Below are 17,379 nucleotides of genomic sequence, written 5' to 3' on the forward strand. Positions count from 1 at the left end.
GGGCCTGGCCCCTGGCCCCCCGCACTCGAGGGCAATGGAAGCTCTGGCTGCTCTGAGCACGCGCTAGGCCTCGCTGCCTGTCTGACCCGTGCCGGGCCTGGTCTCCCCAGCTCCCCAGCCCCCCAGGGCCACAACGATAGGGCCAGAGCCAGGAAGGGGTGCCGCTGGGGGCTGAGAGTGGTGAGGCAGACGCCCTTTCAGACCCCCAGTGAGCCGATGGGGCCCAGGACCGTGAGGGCGGTCCTAGGATGAAGCCGAGGAAGGCAGGTTTCCGGGGAGCGAGGAAGGGCCGCCCACACCAGGCACTGGCCGCATGTTAGGAAGGGGGCGTCTGTCCCTGAGGGTGACCCAGCAGGTCCCCACCGGATGCACGCTCACGCGGGGCTGCGTGTGGGCCCGTCCCAGGAACCTGGCCCACGGCTGCCTTTTGTCACTCCACCCCTACCTAGCCCAGCTGTCTGACCACCCCAGTTGGGTTGCACACCTGACCCCCCTTCCAGGGCCCAGGATGCCCAGCCCTCCTCCCCTGAGCATCCCTCACACGGCACCGCCTGGCAGTGCCCTGCCTGTTCCAGGCGTGGCCGCAGCCCCAGCAGCGCCGTTAGCCTCTTTCCAAACTCAAATGTTATCCCTTAATTCAACGGGCACTTCCTGCGTACCTAGTGGGGCCGGGCCCTGTGCCAGGCGCTCCTGGGCTGTGGCTCCCCGTGGGTCCTCAGAGTCCTAGCACAGCCCCCTTCTCCAGTGGCAGGCTGGAGGGCCTGGCTCCTGACCCCTGCCCAGTGCGGGGCTCGGCGGTGCCTGCCAAACGGGTCCTGAGCAGGGAGGGGGCTGTGGCTGCTGGCAGCTTGGGGCCCACTAGGGTGCAGGGAGGAGCTGTGTGTGTGTGGCAGCGGGGGGGTGGGGGGGGTGGGGTGGGGGTGGGGCGTGTCGGCCCGGCTGGAGATAGATGCCCGGCGTCACGGGTGAGTGGGCAGGGCCTGGGCAGTGGGGGCCGGAGCTGCTTAGGGTGCAGGACAGCAGGCTGTGGGCACCTTGCTTTGGCTCCGAGGGGGCACTGGGGGGTGAGGCTGGACGCAGCAGGGGCCAGGGAGTTGCTCTGAGGGGGCACTGGGGCCAGGCAGTGGGAGTGCGATGAGGCGATAGACCCCAGAGCCGGGCACCTCCTGGACCATTTGTCTTGTTGCCTTTGTGAAGCACCTACTGTGTGCTGACCCGGCCCTATGGTCATCAGCTCCTCCCCCACACGCCTTCAAGAGGCACTCTGTTCCCATTGCACGGACAGGGGAGGGGGCAGGAGGTGCAGGTCGGCCCCTGGCCCAAGGTTGGGAGGACCTCAGGTTGCGCGGACACTGGCCTCAGAGACTGGCCCCCGCGGCCGAGCCCCGAGCCCTCCAGATGCCGTCCTCCTGCCCGGCTCCAGAGGGCGCCGATGGGGGAGGGGGCACGGGCAGAGGAGGTGGGTGCCCCAGGAGGTGGGCAGGGCAGCCCCCCCCAGCCCCACCCTCTCCCGCCAGCAGATGCTCTCGGCACCCACTGGACATTGAGGACCCCAACAAGGAAGCCCAATTGGGAAACAAAGGCCGGACGCCGGGGACAAACGCTCACGGACGTTGTCGGCGGGAGCGGCCAGGCAGCCAGGCGAGGCCCACAAAGGGGCCGGGGGCGGGGCCGGGAATGGGCCTGGGCTGCACATGCCACCGTTGCCCGGGCGACGGCCCTCTCCCGGAGAGGTCTGCTGGGCCATTGTCCGGGGCACACAGGACGTGTCATACACCAGATGGCCGTGTGCTGTGTAAGTCAGTTATCGGGGGCAGAGTGAAGGAATGCGGCCGCGCGGCGGGCTGGGGCGCCATCTGTTCCCTCAGACCGCGGGCACCGGCGGGCATTGAGCTCCTGGCCGGCCGGCCCAGCCTCCACTGCGGCTTTAATTAGCTAATTCCATAATTGGGCTTTATTTCAGGTAAATTGCATTTCACACCCGAGAGGGCTGCAATGGCCCGTCCAGGAGTGAAGCACTCGGGCACTTCGTGCGCAGTCGATAATACGCAAAACAAAGCCGGGCTGGGTGCAGGGGCCGCTGCCCGGCCCAGATGGGCGGCCCGAGCGAGTGCCCCGAGGGCTGGGGGCCGTGCCCGGCAGCGGGCGGGGCGGGGGCACCGTGGAGGGCCCCGCTCTCCAGCCAGCCGCCTCCTGGGGTTTCCACAAATATTTACTCAACAAGGAAACAACAGCTTTTGCCTTTCCAGTAATTGTTGCTCTCGCCCCTCCCCCCCGGGGGTTTGGGCTGGGGAGGCCCCGGGCCCTCGCTGGCCCTCCTCCCCTCCCCCACACCGGCCAGTGCCCGACGGCCAGACGTCCCCTCGGGTGGGAGCCAGGGCTGGGCTCCGGGGAGCCCCTGGGGCTCTGCAAAGGGGGACCCAGGCCCCTCCCCTCCCACAGGGGCCCAAGCTGACATTCCACACGGACCAGGAGTTCCTGCTTTGCGGCCACCTGGGCACCTGCCTCCAAGGAGACTGCAGGGGTCCCGTCCAAGAGGGAGGTTGGGGAGGGCTCCAGGCAGAACCTGGGGGGAACGGAGCTGGGCCTGGAGGAGGCAGGGGCCCAGATGCCCGTGGGCAGCAGTGGGAGGCTGGCAGTGGGAGTGGGGGCAGGTGCTGTCCTGGAGTTAAGAATTAAGCCCGAGACCTGAGAAGTGCGTGTGGGATGTGAATCCTGAGGACAGGGTCCCCAAGCTGCTTGTCTGGGGGCGATGACCCGCACCTGTTCGCCCCTCCCCCCTTGAAGGGTCCCAAGACCTGGGGGTGGGGCTGGTCTCATAAAGGGCTATCAGGGAGAGCTTCCTGTAGGAGGGGGCTTTGAGCCTGGCTGGAGACCAAGGGAGTGGTTTCAACAGATGGAGAGGGGACAGGAGAACCCCCCGGCAAAGGCACCAGCAAGAGCAAAGGCTTAGCGGGTGGGCTGGAGCCCGACCTTGGGTCGGGGGGGACAGGAACAGCCCGGCCTCCAGGTGCTCCTGGGTCACTGGCGCCACCCCATTCCCAGGAACCCCAGGCCAGGGGGTTGAGGCTTCTGGGCCCCCTCACCGGGGTGGGCACAGACGGGGTGAGGGGTGCTGGGGTGTTGAGGGGTGGGCAGCAGCTCCACGGGAAGCCAGGTTGTCCCCAAGATGGGTCGCTTGCTCCCCCAGGAAAGGAGGCGAGAGCAGGGCAAGATCAATTTTGTGATTCCACATTTATTAGGAAAAACCTGAACGGTTAAGAATCAAAATCACACTGTGAAATTCATTAAAGCACAGGTTCCAAATCACCACAGATTATTCTGATTTCGGCGAGGCGGAGCAGGCCAGAGGAGGTGGGTCTCGCCAGAGGTGGTGGCGCCCGTCCGCTCCCCTGCGGCTCCGCAGCGGGTCGGGGAGGCCACCGTCTGTGTGTCTGTCCAGCTGCTTAGACCAGGCAGGGAGCTGGAGGTGAGGCCCACACACAGAGCGGGGTTTGGGGACCCTCCTCTTTTCTCCGGAATGGGTAGGAGAAGCTGCCAGTCCAAAGTGGGGGACCTGAGCACCCCGGTTCCACTGGTGGGCAGCCCACCCCCAGTGAAGAGCTCTGGCCACAGCGGTGGACACGTCCCTCCCGTTGGAAGCTGTGGCCTCAGGAGCAGCTCCCCGCCAGCTCCTGGCCTGAGTCAGCATCTCTGGAGCTTGAGGGAGTCAGGCCCAGGCCCGGGGGGGCCTTGATTGGGCCTTGCCCGTGGGCATCCTTTGTTCGGCATGGGCTGGGCCTGCCCTGCCCTGCCTGGCCTGCCTTCTCCCTGGGTCCCCCTGGGCCTGGCTTTGAGGCTGGGGGTGGGGTCCTCACAGACCCTGTCCAGGCCGTCCCTCTGTCTCCCCTCAGGAATGCCCCGGGGCCTGCACACAGCTGTGCGGCTCCCTGGCCATACATGGGACAGACCAAGTGCCTGGGATGCCCGGCCTGACCTCCTGCCGCTCTGTCCCGAGTATCAGGCAGGCAATGGGGGGACCCCGGTCTTGGAGCCGAGAGGCCCCTCCTCCCAGCACCCAGCCAAATTCTAGTACCCGCTGGCTGGAAGAGGCGGTCTTGAGCCCCCCAGGCAGGCCGCAGGGCCCTGTCATCCACCGGGCGTCTGGGGCCCTGGAGGGCGGGACTGCCGTCTCGGGCCTTCGAGAGGGGGCTGAGGCCTAGCGGTGCCTGTGCTGAGTGGGAGGTGGGGTGGGCCGGGCAGGGCTCCTCCGGGCCTCCCCTCTCAGGCCTGGGCCCCGAGCCCCCATCAGGAGCCCTTGTCGGGGCCCCCGCGGGGCACGGTCAGCTGTTCGTAGGTGGGTAGCGCGTTGCTGGGCAGGAAGAGCTCGGGGTTGATAGAGCCACCGCTGTGGGGCTGGACCACCTGGGCCCCGCCCCCGCTGGAAGGCCGGCTGCCCGGGGAGCCTCCGTGGTGCTGGGCGAGCAGCTGGTGCAGCATGTCTGTGATGAGCGCCAGCCTCTGGTCCAGCTGCGTCACCTGCGGGGACAGGATCAGAGGTGAGCCGGGCGGTGTGCAGGTGGCCTCAAGGCCTGGGTTCCTTGAGGGCCAGGGGAGGGACGGGGCCTGGCCTTGGTCACGGCTGTGTGTGTGGAACGCGCGCGCGTGCACGTGTGTGTGCGTCCGTGGCCCCTGTGCAAGTCTGCACGTGTGCACACACGTGCGTGGAGGGAGCCCCGCTCTGCAGCCCTCACCTGAGACCCAGTGGCTGAGCAGGTAGCAGGGCGGGGCCCCTCCCCTGCCATCTACCCCCACCCCCATGCCCACCAACAGGGTTTGTGCCTCAGGGTGCTCTTGTCAGGCCGGGCACAGTCCCCAACTCAGCAGGGGCACCCCCATCTTCCCAGCTGAGCCCCCAAACCTGTACCAATCCCCAGGGGTCAGCCAGGGCCACACGCCCACCATGCTTTTCCCAAAGGCCTTTCCCACGCTGAGCACTGGGGTTGCCCACCCCACGAGGTGGGGTCGCCCCATGAAGCTGGAGGGGAGGTGGATGGAGGATGGACCTGGGGCTGCAGGTACTTAGCAGGGGCTGCTGGATGGCCAAGATGGGGTGGGGCTGGAGTGAGCCCCGGGGGTGGGAAGAGGACCCCAGGGCCCTCAGAGCAGGGGCAGGGGTGAAGCAGACGTCCTGGCATGAGCCGGCATGAGGCGTGGCTCACCCTGGGGCCTGCAGTGCCCTTGGGGGTGGTTCCCCCAGGGTCTCCGTCAGAAAATAATACCCGCCTTGGGTACCTGGAACACTGGAAAGACTAGAAACGATGGGGGAGGGAGCGGAGGTGGCCAGATGGTCACCGATAAGGGCCAAGCTGCGAGAACACAGAGCTGCTTCGGGGGAGAGTGTGGCTGGGGTAGACGCCCGGGGACGGCTCCGCCAGGGGTCAACGCCGGGGCTGCGGACGCGGCAGGCCGGGCTGGCTGGGGCCGGCCGTCCACCTGGACACACACACGGTCCGCGATGTGTGTGCTCTGAGCCGCCCTGGGCCAGACTGCCCCAGGACCCACCTGGGCCCCACGGCTGGCGGCAACATCCCCACCCCAGGACCGGACGGAGCCGGGTGCTGGCCAAGCGGGTCGGCCCCGGGGAAGATGCTGTGGGTTGAAGAGGCCACAAATGCTGTGGAGCTGGGTCCCCGGGTTGGCCCGGGTTGGGCTTCAGAGGCGGGTGGGGCAGTCCACAGCCTCTCTCCCACGGTGGACGGTGGACGCTGAGTCAGGGGGAGGGCAGGGCTGGCTGAGGGGGAGCAGGGGAGGGTTCTCTCCTGAGTTGGGGCCACGGGGCTCTCTCGAGACCCAGCAGCAAGTAGGGCAGGATGGGGGCTGGAGCGTGGGGCAACAGCCCCCCTATCAGGACGGCTGCCTGTGAGGTGGGGCCTGTGACCCACGTCCCCAGCTTCGCACAATGGCGGCTGCAGCACTGAGGCCAGTGCTGTCTCCTGGGGCCTCCTGGGCTCCCCTGCGCGGGGGACTGAGACCTCCTCCCCTGCCCCTGGGCCTGGGGACGGGGACAGGGACAGCTGCATGTCTGAGGCCCCCTCAGCCAGGCCAGGGGGGCCTAACCTATTTTCTCAGACACATCTGATACCGGAGCCCAGGCTATAAAGGGAAGGGGGTGCAGAGCTTCTCTGGTTTAGCTGGGCTAGAGCCTGAGGCCCTCACTCAGCTCTCCCCACCCCTGCATTCCCCCGGGTGCCTCCCTGACACCCTAGTCCCACCATATGCTGAGGCCACCCACAGACGCAGGCCCCGAGGCCCCAGGAGAAGAGTCTCGTTTGGGGTCTCTGGCTGGGACCCTGGCAGCCCAGCCAAGGGGGGCTGGGGAGGACCCTCTCCTCGGCCCAAGACCGCCGGGCCCCCAGTCCCGCTGCCCGCCTATGCCCTGGGAGACCCGTGGGGGACCCTGCGCGCCTGGTAGCCTGGAGCGAGCCTTGCACGAGGCTGGTGCGGGCGAGCTTCCTGTTGCTCCGCTGTGCAGGCCCCGGCTTGGGTATTGATTGGTTTGGCACCAATTAGAGCACCAAGTACATTACAGAGGAAAATTTGTGGTTTCATAAATTTTCACTTTATGCCACTTGAACATCTGTTGAAGCCCCCAGCAGGGCAAGTGGGTATGGAAGCCTTTATAGGGTGTTCTTGGGAAAAAAGGAAATGGAAGAATGGCTGGGATTCAGGAAGGGGTGGGGCTGCCGGGCACGGCTGGAGAGGGGGCGCATCCCAGGGGGTTGATAGCACAGCCCCCACTGGGAGCAGGCGGGAGGCTGGCCCCAGGCCGAGCTCGCCCTCAGGGGGCCACCTGGGGCACTCAAGCCCACCTCGGCCCCCTGGGCTGCTGCTCATGGGAGATGGGGCTTTGGGGGGGCTCACCGGGCTCCCTGGTCCCAGGGGACATGCTCCCATTAGCCAGACTGCTGGAGGTGGCAGGGGCGCCGGGGGCGAGCTCGGATCTGGGCCAGAATCCCAGAGCCGGCCCAAAGCCTGGGCCTCACGCCTCCCCCTCCTTCTCGCACAGGAGAGGAGCGGGTCTGGGGAGGAGGTTAACATGCCGCCACTGATGGGACGGGAGAGAGAGCAAGTGGGGCAGCCCGCAGGCCAAACCAGACTCCTGCCAAGGCCCCCCGGCCACCTGCTGAGTCCTTCTGGTCCTCTGGCCACCCTCGGGGTCCCCCTGGGTCTTCCTGGCCCCCTGCAGGGTCCTCCCGCCTGCCCAGCCCCAGCCTGATGGGTGGGGATCCTTGGAGTCACCCGCCTGGTCCGGCTTCAGGGCGTGGTGATCACTGGTGGGCCAAGTCCTGTGGAGCCATGTCTCCCCCCCACCCCGGCCGCCCGACCTCGGTGGCTGACCTCGGCGCCACACGCCCCCCGGGGCTGTCTGCTGCTCGTCGCTGGCTCTGGGCTGCCTGAGCCTGCCCTGCACTGCCCGGCCCCTGGGGCCCGGTGATGGCCTCTTCCCCGGGTGGGCTTCTGTCCTTCTCAGCGACTGATCCCCTGTCCCCACAGTGTGGGGTGAGCCTGGTCAGGCTGGTCCAGGAGGCCAAGTCAGATCCCACGCTGAGACCTGGCCGCTGTGCTGTCCTCCCTGGGCCTCAGTTTCTCAGCTGGGAAGTGGGGGCATGCTGCTCCTCCCGTGGGGGGCGTTCTTGAGGATGGAGCAGGACAGTCGTGTAGGAGCCCGTGCCCGCGGGCTCTGTGAGCGTGACTCACACCTGCCACGCTTCTCCAGGGCTGAGCACGTCCCAGAGAGATGGCCCCTGGGTCCCCCCGCCCTGGGTTCTCCTCCTCCCAAGGAGAGCGCCTTTATCTTGCTTCATGTTCGATGGTGACACCCAGTGAGCACTTCATTCGGCCGGAGGGAGCGGCCTGAGCCGATCCCCAGCCGCAGAGAAGCGCGTGCCTCCGGGCAGGTGCCCAGGTGAGGCGCTGTCACCCGCAGAGGAAGGCAGTGCCCGCTCGGGGACCGGGACGGCGTTCCCCGGGAGCCGCTGGGGCACATCAGTTTTGGGGATCTTGGATCTCGTCATTATTTGCAATTTGATAGTGACCAAAGGGCAAGGCCAACAAAAGCTCCCTTGTTCCCTGCCTCCATTCACCAAATTAATAACCATAAGAGGACTCCCGGCCCTCGGAAGAGAAAAAAAGCAATTAGAATAACAACCAGTTAGAGAGCCCCGGGCGGTGGTGACAAACCCAGGGGACGGGATTCCTGTTTGATGTGCTTATGAATTTGTTTTCAAAAGAAAATCTTGAAAAAGAGTCTTTCAAGGGAAATTTTTGCAGAACCTGCTCGGCCTTGATCCCAGCTCTGGACCCGCTGATGGCCCTGGCCACGTGCAAGCCCTGGGCTGTCTCGGCCACACTGGCCAAAGACGGGCAGGGGTGGGAGACACCGAGGCCTGGGGCTCGCGGGGAGGGAGTCCCCTGCCCTGGGGGGCAGCTCGTGGTGCCCCAGGGTCCCCGTGGTCAACATCTAAAGGGGGAGGCAGGGCTCCCCTTGGGACAGCCCAGGGCCCTCTGCAGGGTCACAGGGCAAAAGACCTCTGGGCTCTCCTCTTGTGTGCAGACTGTGCCGGACCAAGAGTCACTGAGCCGCTCTCGGGGGCAATGCTCAAAAAACACCAGGCACTGAGCTGGATGCCAGCCCTGGGGCCAAGCTGGGCTGCTGGGAGTTGGGGGTTCCCAGTATGTCATGGGGTGCGCCGGGGCCTGAAGCTCCGGGGATCCCTGCCCAAGCCCACATGCCGGCGACAGGCGCAGGGACATGGCCATGACTGCTCAGTGTGTCTGTGCACAGGCCCGCTCAGTCCTCCTGACGCCCTGCGACACGGCTCTGCCCCCTTCACACCCCTTCACACACAGCAGGGAGCACGGGAGCGAAGCAGCCAGGGAGCAGGGGTTGCAGAGGGGCTGCTGCTGGCCTATCTCCCCCTTCTGCCCTGGCCACAGGCCTGCGGCACCTGCAAGGCCCAGCACTGCCCAGGTCACAAGCCCCTGCTCCCCGCTGCTCCTGAGCCCATTAGACAGGCGACACAGCTGAGGCCCGGGGACACAGTGGGCCTTGAGTCCCTGCATGCAGCTTGGAGGGACCAGGTGGGGCCTGCTCATAGCCGGGGCAGGTCCAGTGGTCCATGGCAGGGGTGCTGAGCCGGCCACACCTCCACCCCTGTCCCTATCCTGGCCGCCCAGAGAGGGAGCCCCGCGCTGGACAGCTCAGGGCTGAAACCCGCCTTCCCTGTGCAGGGCCCCGGCCACACCTCACAGTGCCCTGGGTGGGCAGTCCACCCTGGCCCCTCCCAAACATACAGTCTGTGAGGAGCCCCCAGCACGGGGCAGGACGCAGGGTATGGTGAGTGAATTCTGACCGGTGGGAGGAGTGCCCGCTCCCACCCCCATTGGAGCCCGGCCACAGCCTTGGACGACGGGCCTGCTGGACCCAGGAAGGACTCAGGCTGAGAGGTGACACTGCACCCCCCGGGCCTCGTGGCTGCCCGGTGGGGTTCAGGTGGTGGTCCTGGGCCCCCCCCCCATCCCAGCCCCCGGGACTCTGGGTTCTCCATCTCCATAGAATGCCATTTCTTGCCCTACCCCTGGCCCTGGCCCTCCCTCTGCAAGCCGCTGCTTGGTGAGGGAGGGGGTCACGGTGACCTGTGACCTTTGCCCCCTGTGCCTTCCAGCACATGCAGGTGATGCTGAACCCCCACATCTAGGGCAACGGATGCCACTGAGAGAAAGCGCCAAGGTGGGGGGACGCTGACTGCGTCCTGGTGTCTGCTAGACCATGGCAGGAGGAGGGCCACCCTGATGTGACAGCTGTGTTCTGCTCTCCTCTCACCCTAAGCACCCAGGCTCAGGCTAGGGACACACCCCAGACCCGCACGCTTGATCCCTGGGGACCTCAGGCCTGAACTCAGACCATAAAACCATGGTTTTCCTGCACCTCTGTCGAGCCCTCTCTCTCTTTCTCTCTCTCTCTCTCTCTCTCTCTCTCTCTCTCTCTCTCTCTCTCTCGGCACCCACCCTGTTCCACGCACATTTTCCTCATCCCAGAAAAGCACTCCAAAATCCCGCACCCTGCTCCACATTCTGACTGTCAGCAGAACTTGGGAACCCCCTGCCCACCCCTGCTCCCAGCCCAGGCCAGACCGCCAATTTTTTATGCTAGGACTATTTCAGTAGCCTGCCAGGTAGCCTTCCCCCACAATGTGGTCCTTTCAAAACACAAACCAGGTCACATCGCTGCCCTACTCACAGCCTCCTGAGCTCCCCCCTCACTGCCAGGAGAAGCCTGAGTCCCACCTGTGGCCCTAGACCTGTCCCCCGTTGCTCTACGGCCTCCCCCACCTTCTTCCCTCTGCATTTACTCCAGGCCGCTCTGCTGGCCCCCAAACATGGCAGCACGCGCCTGCCTCAGGCCCTTTTCCCCAGCGGCTCCCCTGCCCACATCAGCCACCCTCCACCCTCGGACCTCACCAAAAGCACTGATCGCGGCCATGTCCCTCCTTCTGCCACGGCCCCCCACCATCCCCACGCTGGTCCTTATTTGCTCCAGGGCTGCTGGCCTGCGGTTGTGTCTGCTCACTCCTTAGCTGGTTCTCCCACTGGAACTGGGCTCCAGGAGCCCCACTCCTCTGCCTGTCCTTGGTGGTACACAGAGGGCCCTGTTCACATTTGTGGAACGATTATGGTGGGCGCTACACAGCTCAGAGCCTCCACGCCAGAGCCCCCGGGGAACCTTTCTGCCAAGGGGGAAGGGGGCGGTGGTGCAGGGTACCTGCCTGCCTAGGGCCAGCTGTCCTGGGGGGAGGTCCCTGCCCGGCGGGCAGCCTGGCCCCCGCTCCCAGGGCCCTGCCCCTGGCGCTGGGAGTTTGGGAACGCCCCTCCCCCACGGCGAGAATGCGGGAACAGCACCCATAAATCATCCTTTCGTTAGAGCCCGTGGGGCTGGCCGGTCTCACAGAGCCGGGTATGAGTGGAAATAGATCACAGCGCTTCATAACATTGTAATTTATGGCAGGAGACGGTGTAATTGTGTTTATGACTTTGTTTTAGTGCTTTAGCTCTTGGAGAAAAATCAGCCCGTTTTCTAGCTGCCGAGGTTTTACTGCCAGTCCCCAGGGCGGCCGGCCCGCCGAGCTCTCTGTCCTGCGGTGCACGGTGCACCCAGCCCGATGAGGACACAGCCTCGGAGCCTGGCCCACAGCCTGCTGGGCTGGGCGTGCGCTGGGCATGCGGGCCGGAGCGGGACGTGTGCACGCCGGTCTGTGGGGGGCCCTGGGGAGGGACGCGTCTTGGGTGTGCGGGCCGCAGGGCAGCGGGTCAGAGCCTGCGGGGAGGGCCTGGGCACACAGACAGGCTGCCTGGGCTCATGTCCTGCCTCTGCCGCTTCCTGGTTGGGTGACCTTGGGTGAATCACTTGGCCTCTCTGAACCTCAGTTTCCCCATCTGTAAAATGGGGATGCTGGTAGAATCTCCCTCAGCAGGATGTTGTAAGGATTGAATGAATTAATGCAGGAAACCACTGGAAAGAGTGCTTGGCATCTGGCAAATTCTGATTAAGTCTCCTGTTGACCATTTTACTGTAATTATTGTTAGTAATTTGCCTGTGTGCAGCGTGGCCTGAGGGCCAGTTGGCACGTATACGTGAAGACGTGTGTGTACGCGAGTACTCAGGCTTTACAAGGGCAGGGAGACTGCATGTGCAAGAGTGCACGCGCCGCCCCGGGTGTGGTTTTGCACAATTCCCTGTACCGTCCACCAAATCATTCCCTGAGCTGCCAAAGGGTGCAAGTGTATCTGCCTGGACCTCTGGGCCCCTGGGCCTTTGCACGTGCCACAGAGGTGAGCACCCTTCCACCAGGCGGTGATGCTGCTGGGATGGGGCAGCTCAGCGGGCGAGCAGTGGGGGCTTTGTCGGGTGCCAAGCGCACTCTCCTAACTGGGAGATAGATGCCACCATCTCTGGAACCCCTGGTCACCGACACACCAGCCGTTCTGCCTGTTTCCCAGGGTCCTCTGCCCAGGTGGAGTCCAGGCAGGGGGTGAACCTTGGCCAGAAGAGGTGGGCGATGTGGCAGCCACTTGCGCCCTGGCCCCTGGGACTGGTGCATTGGTTTAGCGTCATGAATCAGCCAGGGTGGGCGTTTCAGAGGCTGTAGACCAAGGCCTCTGTCCTAGCCACTGTCCCTCAAATCTCTCACTGTCTGGCTGCTGGGTGGCAGGTGATCTGAGCCGTCACCAGAGTCAGCCATGCCTCAGCTGGGTCCTCGGCACAGCATGGTCAAGGTCCTGGTCACCCCAGACCCTCCTGGGGGCCTGCCAGTTCCTGGCTGACCCTTGCTGACCACCCCTTAGGAGTGCAGGTTGCTCCCCTCTGAGAGAGTGTCACGATGGAGAGAAGAAACTTCTACCTGCCTCACGGATACACGCTCACCCAGGGGCAGCCCCACAGATGCCTGGGGTCCGCCAGGCACCCGCAGCATTGCTTCCGTCCAGGCTGACTGCTGAGGGGGGCGGGTGTCAGGATCATTATCATAAACCAGGGCCACCTCTCCAGTGTTCATCCGCCGCAGCCGGGACAATCTCGCAGGCCCTCTACCCCACAGCCCAAGGACCCCCGTCTGCCGGCACCATCTCCACACAGACTCCCTCGACGCTCCGCCTCAGCTCTGCACTCTCCCGGGGGCCCCAGAACCCCGTCTCCACTGGCAAGCAGGTCTAACAGCATCTTGGTGCAGCAGGGCCCAAAGAGAACTCAGACTTGCCCTGCCCGCAATCCCATCCTCCCATCTCAGAAAGTGGTACCGACACCCACAGAGCAAAGCACTGGATTCCCCTGGCGCTCGCCCACGTCCCACCCGCTCTCGAGAGCACACGCTCTGAATCCAGCACCGCCCCCCTCCACGCCCCCTGCCCAGGCCAGTGGCATCCCCGGCCTGTGCTGTTGGAATCGCCTCTACTTGACTGGTCCGTCCCCCTCCCATTCACTCCAGCGGCAGCCAGGCTGAGTTGTCTCCCTCTGCGGAATTACCAGTGCACCCAGAATGAAATCTCACCTCCATCCACAGCCCCTGAGCTCCGCGCCGCCCCCTCACCGTCCTCCCTGACACCCTTCTCTCAGATCCTGGGCACAGTCCTCTCGATCCTGCCTCAGGGCCTTTGCACTTGCCACTCCCTCTGCCTGGAAAACTGTCCTCCACCACAACATATAACCTGAGCTCAAATGTTGAGAGTGGGCTCCCCTACCGCGGCCAGGCCTTTGACCATGCTGTCACGTTCACGTCCCCAGAGGGTCTCCCAGAGCCTGGCACATGGTAGGTGCTCACTAAATACACCTGGGATGAATAGAGTTGGTGTTTCACAGATATTTGCTGGATGAGAAAATGAGGTCTCTGCCATCTCCCAGGGCCCCAGTAGTGGGGTGGGGGGCAGATGTCCTCTAAGCCCATTGCTCCTTCCCTCCCCAGGATGCTGCTGGCCAGGCCTTTTCCTTGTCATTGACTTGTAAGGGCTCTTTGTATATTAAGAAAGTTTGTCCTTTGACATGGACATCACACATGTTTGTTCCTGGTGTGCCGTTGGTCATGTGAATTGGTTCATGGCAATTATGATTATCATTTTTGGTCATGTCATACAGAATTTTATTTACTTTTTCACTTTTTTATGGAGTCAGAGTCGTTTGCCTTGTCCATTGCGGCTTCTAGATTTTGTGCACGCTTGGAGTAGCTTTCCCAGTTCCGACCCTGAAACATTTTTTTTCTAGGACTTTTTAGATCTGTATTTCACCCTTCACTCGTTGAACGGTGTGGGACTGATTTTGAGCTGCAGGCCTGCTTTCAGCGATCAGCCTGTCGATACATCACACTTCACTGAAGGATCTTTCTTTTCCCCATGGAGCTGGAACATTCTTTCGTACATGCTTTGCACTCTACAGTGAACCGTCTTACTCAGGGTGGTCTTAATGACATGTGTGGCTAGTGGGTGGCAGGGCTGTTCTTTCTTGAGGTGAAAGACATTGCTGGCTCCATCCGGGGGTCCAGCAAGGGAGGTGGCCAGGGGAGCATGGACCAGCTCTCACCTGGACAACCTCAGTGACCTCTGCCCTCAGCCCCACAGTCTGAGAGATTTTGCTTCTCTGCTCAGAACTCTGAGAAACCCCACTTTGAGCTCTGAACATAAAAAGAAAGTCTGGGTCGAGGCTCCAAGCTGTCACCCCTCCCCCAGGCAGCTCCAGCATGAGGCCTCCTCTCTGCCCTGCTCCCGCCTCTTCTCTCTGCCACCGCTGCCAGGAAGTCTTCCTGGATTCTCGCGTGGCTCACACCATCACCTCGCCCACATTTCTGCTCAAGGCTCACTTCCCCACGAGACCTCCTCGGGCCCTGAACTAAACGCGGCGACCTGCCCCCATCCTCCATCTACTGTTTTTCCTCCAGGACTCACACCGACGTCACCGGCTTATTTATTATATTTTCCGTCTCTAGCTGCCCGCCCCCCCACCCCCAAGGACGAAAGCCCCATGGGGGCTCTGTGTGTGCTGTGTTACCCGTGTGCTCAGTCGACACCCCTGCACGCTGGGCCACCTCCTCCCTCCAGCCGCATCTCTGTGGGGGCCACGTTTGTGCCCAGAGTCGTTCACAACCACCGCCTGACTGTGCCCACTGAGGCCGCCCTGCCTGGACTTTGGGGAGGAAGGCTCATGGGATGGCTTACGGAGGGGGCAGTGGCAGAGTCAGGGGGCCCCAGGCAGCACACAGCTTCCTGGGCTCCACGGGAGCCTCTTCGCTTGGAAGGGGGCCTGGGCAGTGGGGACCAGGATACACAGAGGCCAGGAAGCTGCCCACGGTCACCTGGTGGGTGGGCTGGTGGAGGGGGAGACCCTGGCTCAGGATGGGCGGGGCTTGGGCCTCCCAACAGGCTGGCCAGCCCCCTAGCTGGGGCCTCAGGGGGGTCCCGCCAGCAGAGGCCAAGTGGGGGCTGCCTGCCCTGCCCACACGGGCAGCCCCAGGCTGGCCGACTCAGTCACCCTCCTCGGGGCCGGGCGAGCGGGAATGTAGGGCAGGCTGGAAAAAGGCGCTGGAAGCCGAGAGGCCGTGTTTGTGTTGGCGGCAGGGCGGAGGCCCCACCTGCATTTGATTCTCCCCCGCTTCCCCTCCCGCGCTGCCCCTCTGACGAGCCTCGAAGTCCTGGAAGCCAGGGGGACGCCGGGCAGAACACTTTGTACTGGGAGCCAGCGAGCACCCGGCCACCCCAGCCAAACCCCCAGCCCCGGCGGGCGGGCAGGCGGGTGACACGCGGCCCAGCGACGGCGGGCAGGTGGGCAGGGGCCACCCAGCAGCTCCGTCATTAGAGTCCCACCTGCCTCTGTCTGCTGCTACCCTGGCCTGGCTGCCCCCAGCCCCCCTTCCCCGCCCCCGCCATCTCGGGGCCATCAGCCAGGGTGTGGGCAGTTCAGGACCCCTGGGCCCGCAGTGCCTCTCGAGGTGGGTTCACCCTCCATGAGTTCCACAGCCAGCAGGCCTCCCTCCACCCCTCGCACCCCGTCCTTGCCCTGGTGAGACCCCTGCAAGCCGCCTACTGCTCTCAAGCCAAAGACACAGCCCCGCCTCGGCCAGAGGGTCCCTCACGGTCTGGGCCTTGTGTCCCACCTCGGCCACCGCCCCTTCCTGCCCTGCACTAGCTTCTATCAGTTCCTTGGATGTGCTGTACCCCCTCTCTGCCTCAGGACATTTGCACCTGCCGGCCCGCTTTCTAGAACGTTCCACCCATCTCCTGAACCAGCAGACGGTCTCATTCTTCGGGCCCCGAGGCGAGGGTCTCCTCCTTAGAAACACCGCCACCCCCCACCCCGGTTCGCCTGCCATCACCTCCCTGCTCTGCCCCTTCCAGCCACTCTGGTCTGCCCAGGTGCCGCTTGCATCGTTTGCTTCCTAAATGTCCGCCTCCCTGAAAGCGGGGATACTGCCAGGCAGTCCATGACCCCTGACCACCTGGGGGACTCTGGGCCTCCGTCGGCCCCCTGGCAGGGAGGGGACAGAGTCTGTGCCGCAGCTCAGAACGGAGATTGACGCGTACGTGGCTGGAGTGTCCTGGGGGCAGGGCCTAGCTCCTCTGGACAGACCCCAGCGTGCCCCCAGGCTCCCAGCACCTCCCAGTTGCCTCTGACCGCTTCCCCCGCACGCACAGCTTGGGGTAGCTTCTCTCCGTGCCTCTCTCCGGCCGCCCTTGGCTGTTCTGTTCCCGCTCAGCCCTGGACTATGTCCTTTCTCCGGACACCTGCACAGCTTCCCGTCTGGTCCCCGACGGCACAGGCCCCCAGAACCTCTTCCCCGGACAGTTGGAGGCCTGCTGACCCCACGCCGGCCGGCCTCCAGGACAGCGCCCGTGCGCCCCCGCCCTGGCCACACGCTCTGCCCAGCTGGACTCCTTGCTGTTCAATGAACCTCTTTACAAAGGGTTTGCGTGATACAAGTACTCTTCAAAAACATTTTCTCTAAGAAGTAAAAACATTTCAAAGAAACATCCCCTTTGACCTGGCGCGTCTGGCTTTGTTCCCCCCCCCCCCCCGCCCCGCCCCGCCCCGCCCCGCCCCGCCCCAGGTAACCGTCTTAGCGATCTGGTGTTTATCTTTCCAGCCATTTCAAAACACGAGCTGGCGCGCATACGACACAGTATCCATCCGCGGCAGGCTTAGCATGAACGGTAACATGAGATGCTAGGCTCTCTGCTCGCGCCCTTTCACTCAACACGGGTTTGGAGGCCGCCCGTGTTGAAACATGCCCACGGAGCCCGCTCCCCGGGGCGGCGGTGCAGCGGGCCTTTCCACGGGGCTCTGGAGACGCCACGTCGTCAGTGTCCGTCTGTGGACGGGGAGGCTGAGTGCGCCCCAGGCCACACCCAGGGGAGGGCACCGCTCTCCAGGAACGGTCTTCTTGGCATCGGTGTCGGCTGCGAGGCTGGCCCTGCGGGGGCCCTTCCACACGCTCCCAGACAGGCTCCCCCGCCCCAGCCCCCCGCCCCTCCTCCGCTCCTCCCTGATCTGGGGGAGAGGAGCCCCCGCCCGTCCTGTCCTCCTGTCCTCCCAGTGCACCCAGGCGGCTCAGCCTTCCCCCCCTCTCCCCAAGTCACCAGCCACAGAGGCACCCAACAGGGTCAAGGTTGGAGACTTTCAGGGCCCAGCAAATCCATCCAGAATCCCCCCACCCCTGCAGCTGCCACCCCGGGCCCGGTCACCAGCGTCCCCCAGATCCTGCCAGCGGCCCCCCACCTGCTCTCTCATGGCCACTCTTAGGCCCCAGGAGGGGGACGTTAAACCGGGGGCCCCCCATGCCCTCAGAGTCAAGGCCAGGGTCA

The 17,379-nt window shown here is 64.5% G+C and overlaps 1 protein-coding gene across 3 annotated transcripts in view; it reads right to left on the minus strand.

Annotated features, from left to right (window-relative positions):
- Positions 1–4,287: 4,287 nt before the first annotated feature.
- KCNQ1 (potassium voltage-gated channel subfamily Q member 1) overlaps positions 4,288–17,379 on the minus strand; it is a gene marked incomplete at both ends in the record, with an annotated part of 346,929 nt that continues 333,837 nt past the window's right edge. For all 3 annotated transcript variants that reach the window (XM_082660290.1, XM_082660289.1, XM_082660288.1), the window contains one exon: positions 4,288–4,518. In XM_082660290.1, coding sequence (XP_082516416.1) covers positions 4,288–4,518 — 231 coding nt within the window. The remainder of the gene's footprint in view (positions 4,519–17,379) is intronic.

This window comes from Grampus griseus (genome assembly GCF_964374135.1).
Source record: "Grampus griseus genome assembly, chromosome: 8".
In the NCBI taxonomy this organism is placed as follows: domain Eukaryota; kingdom Metazoa; phylum Chordata; class Mammalia; order Artiodactyla; family Delphinidae; genus Grampus; species Grampus griseus.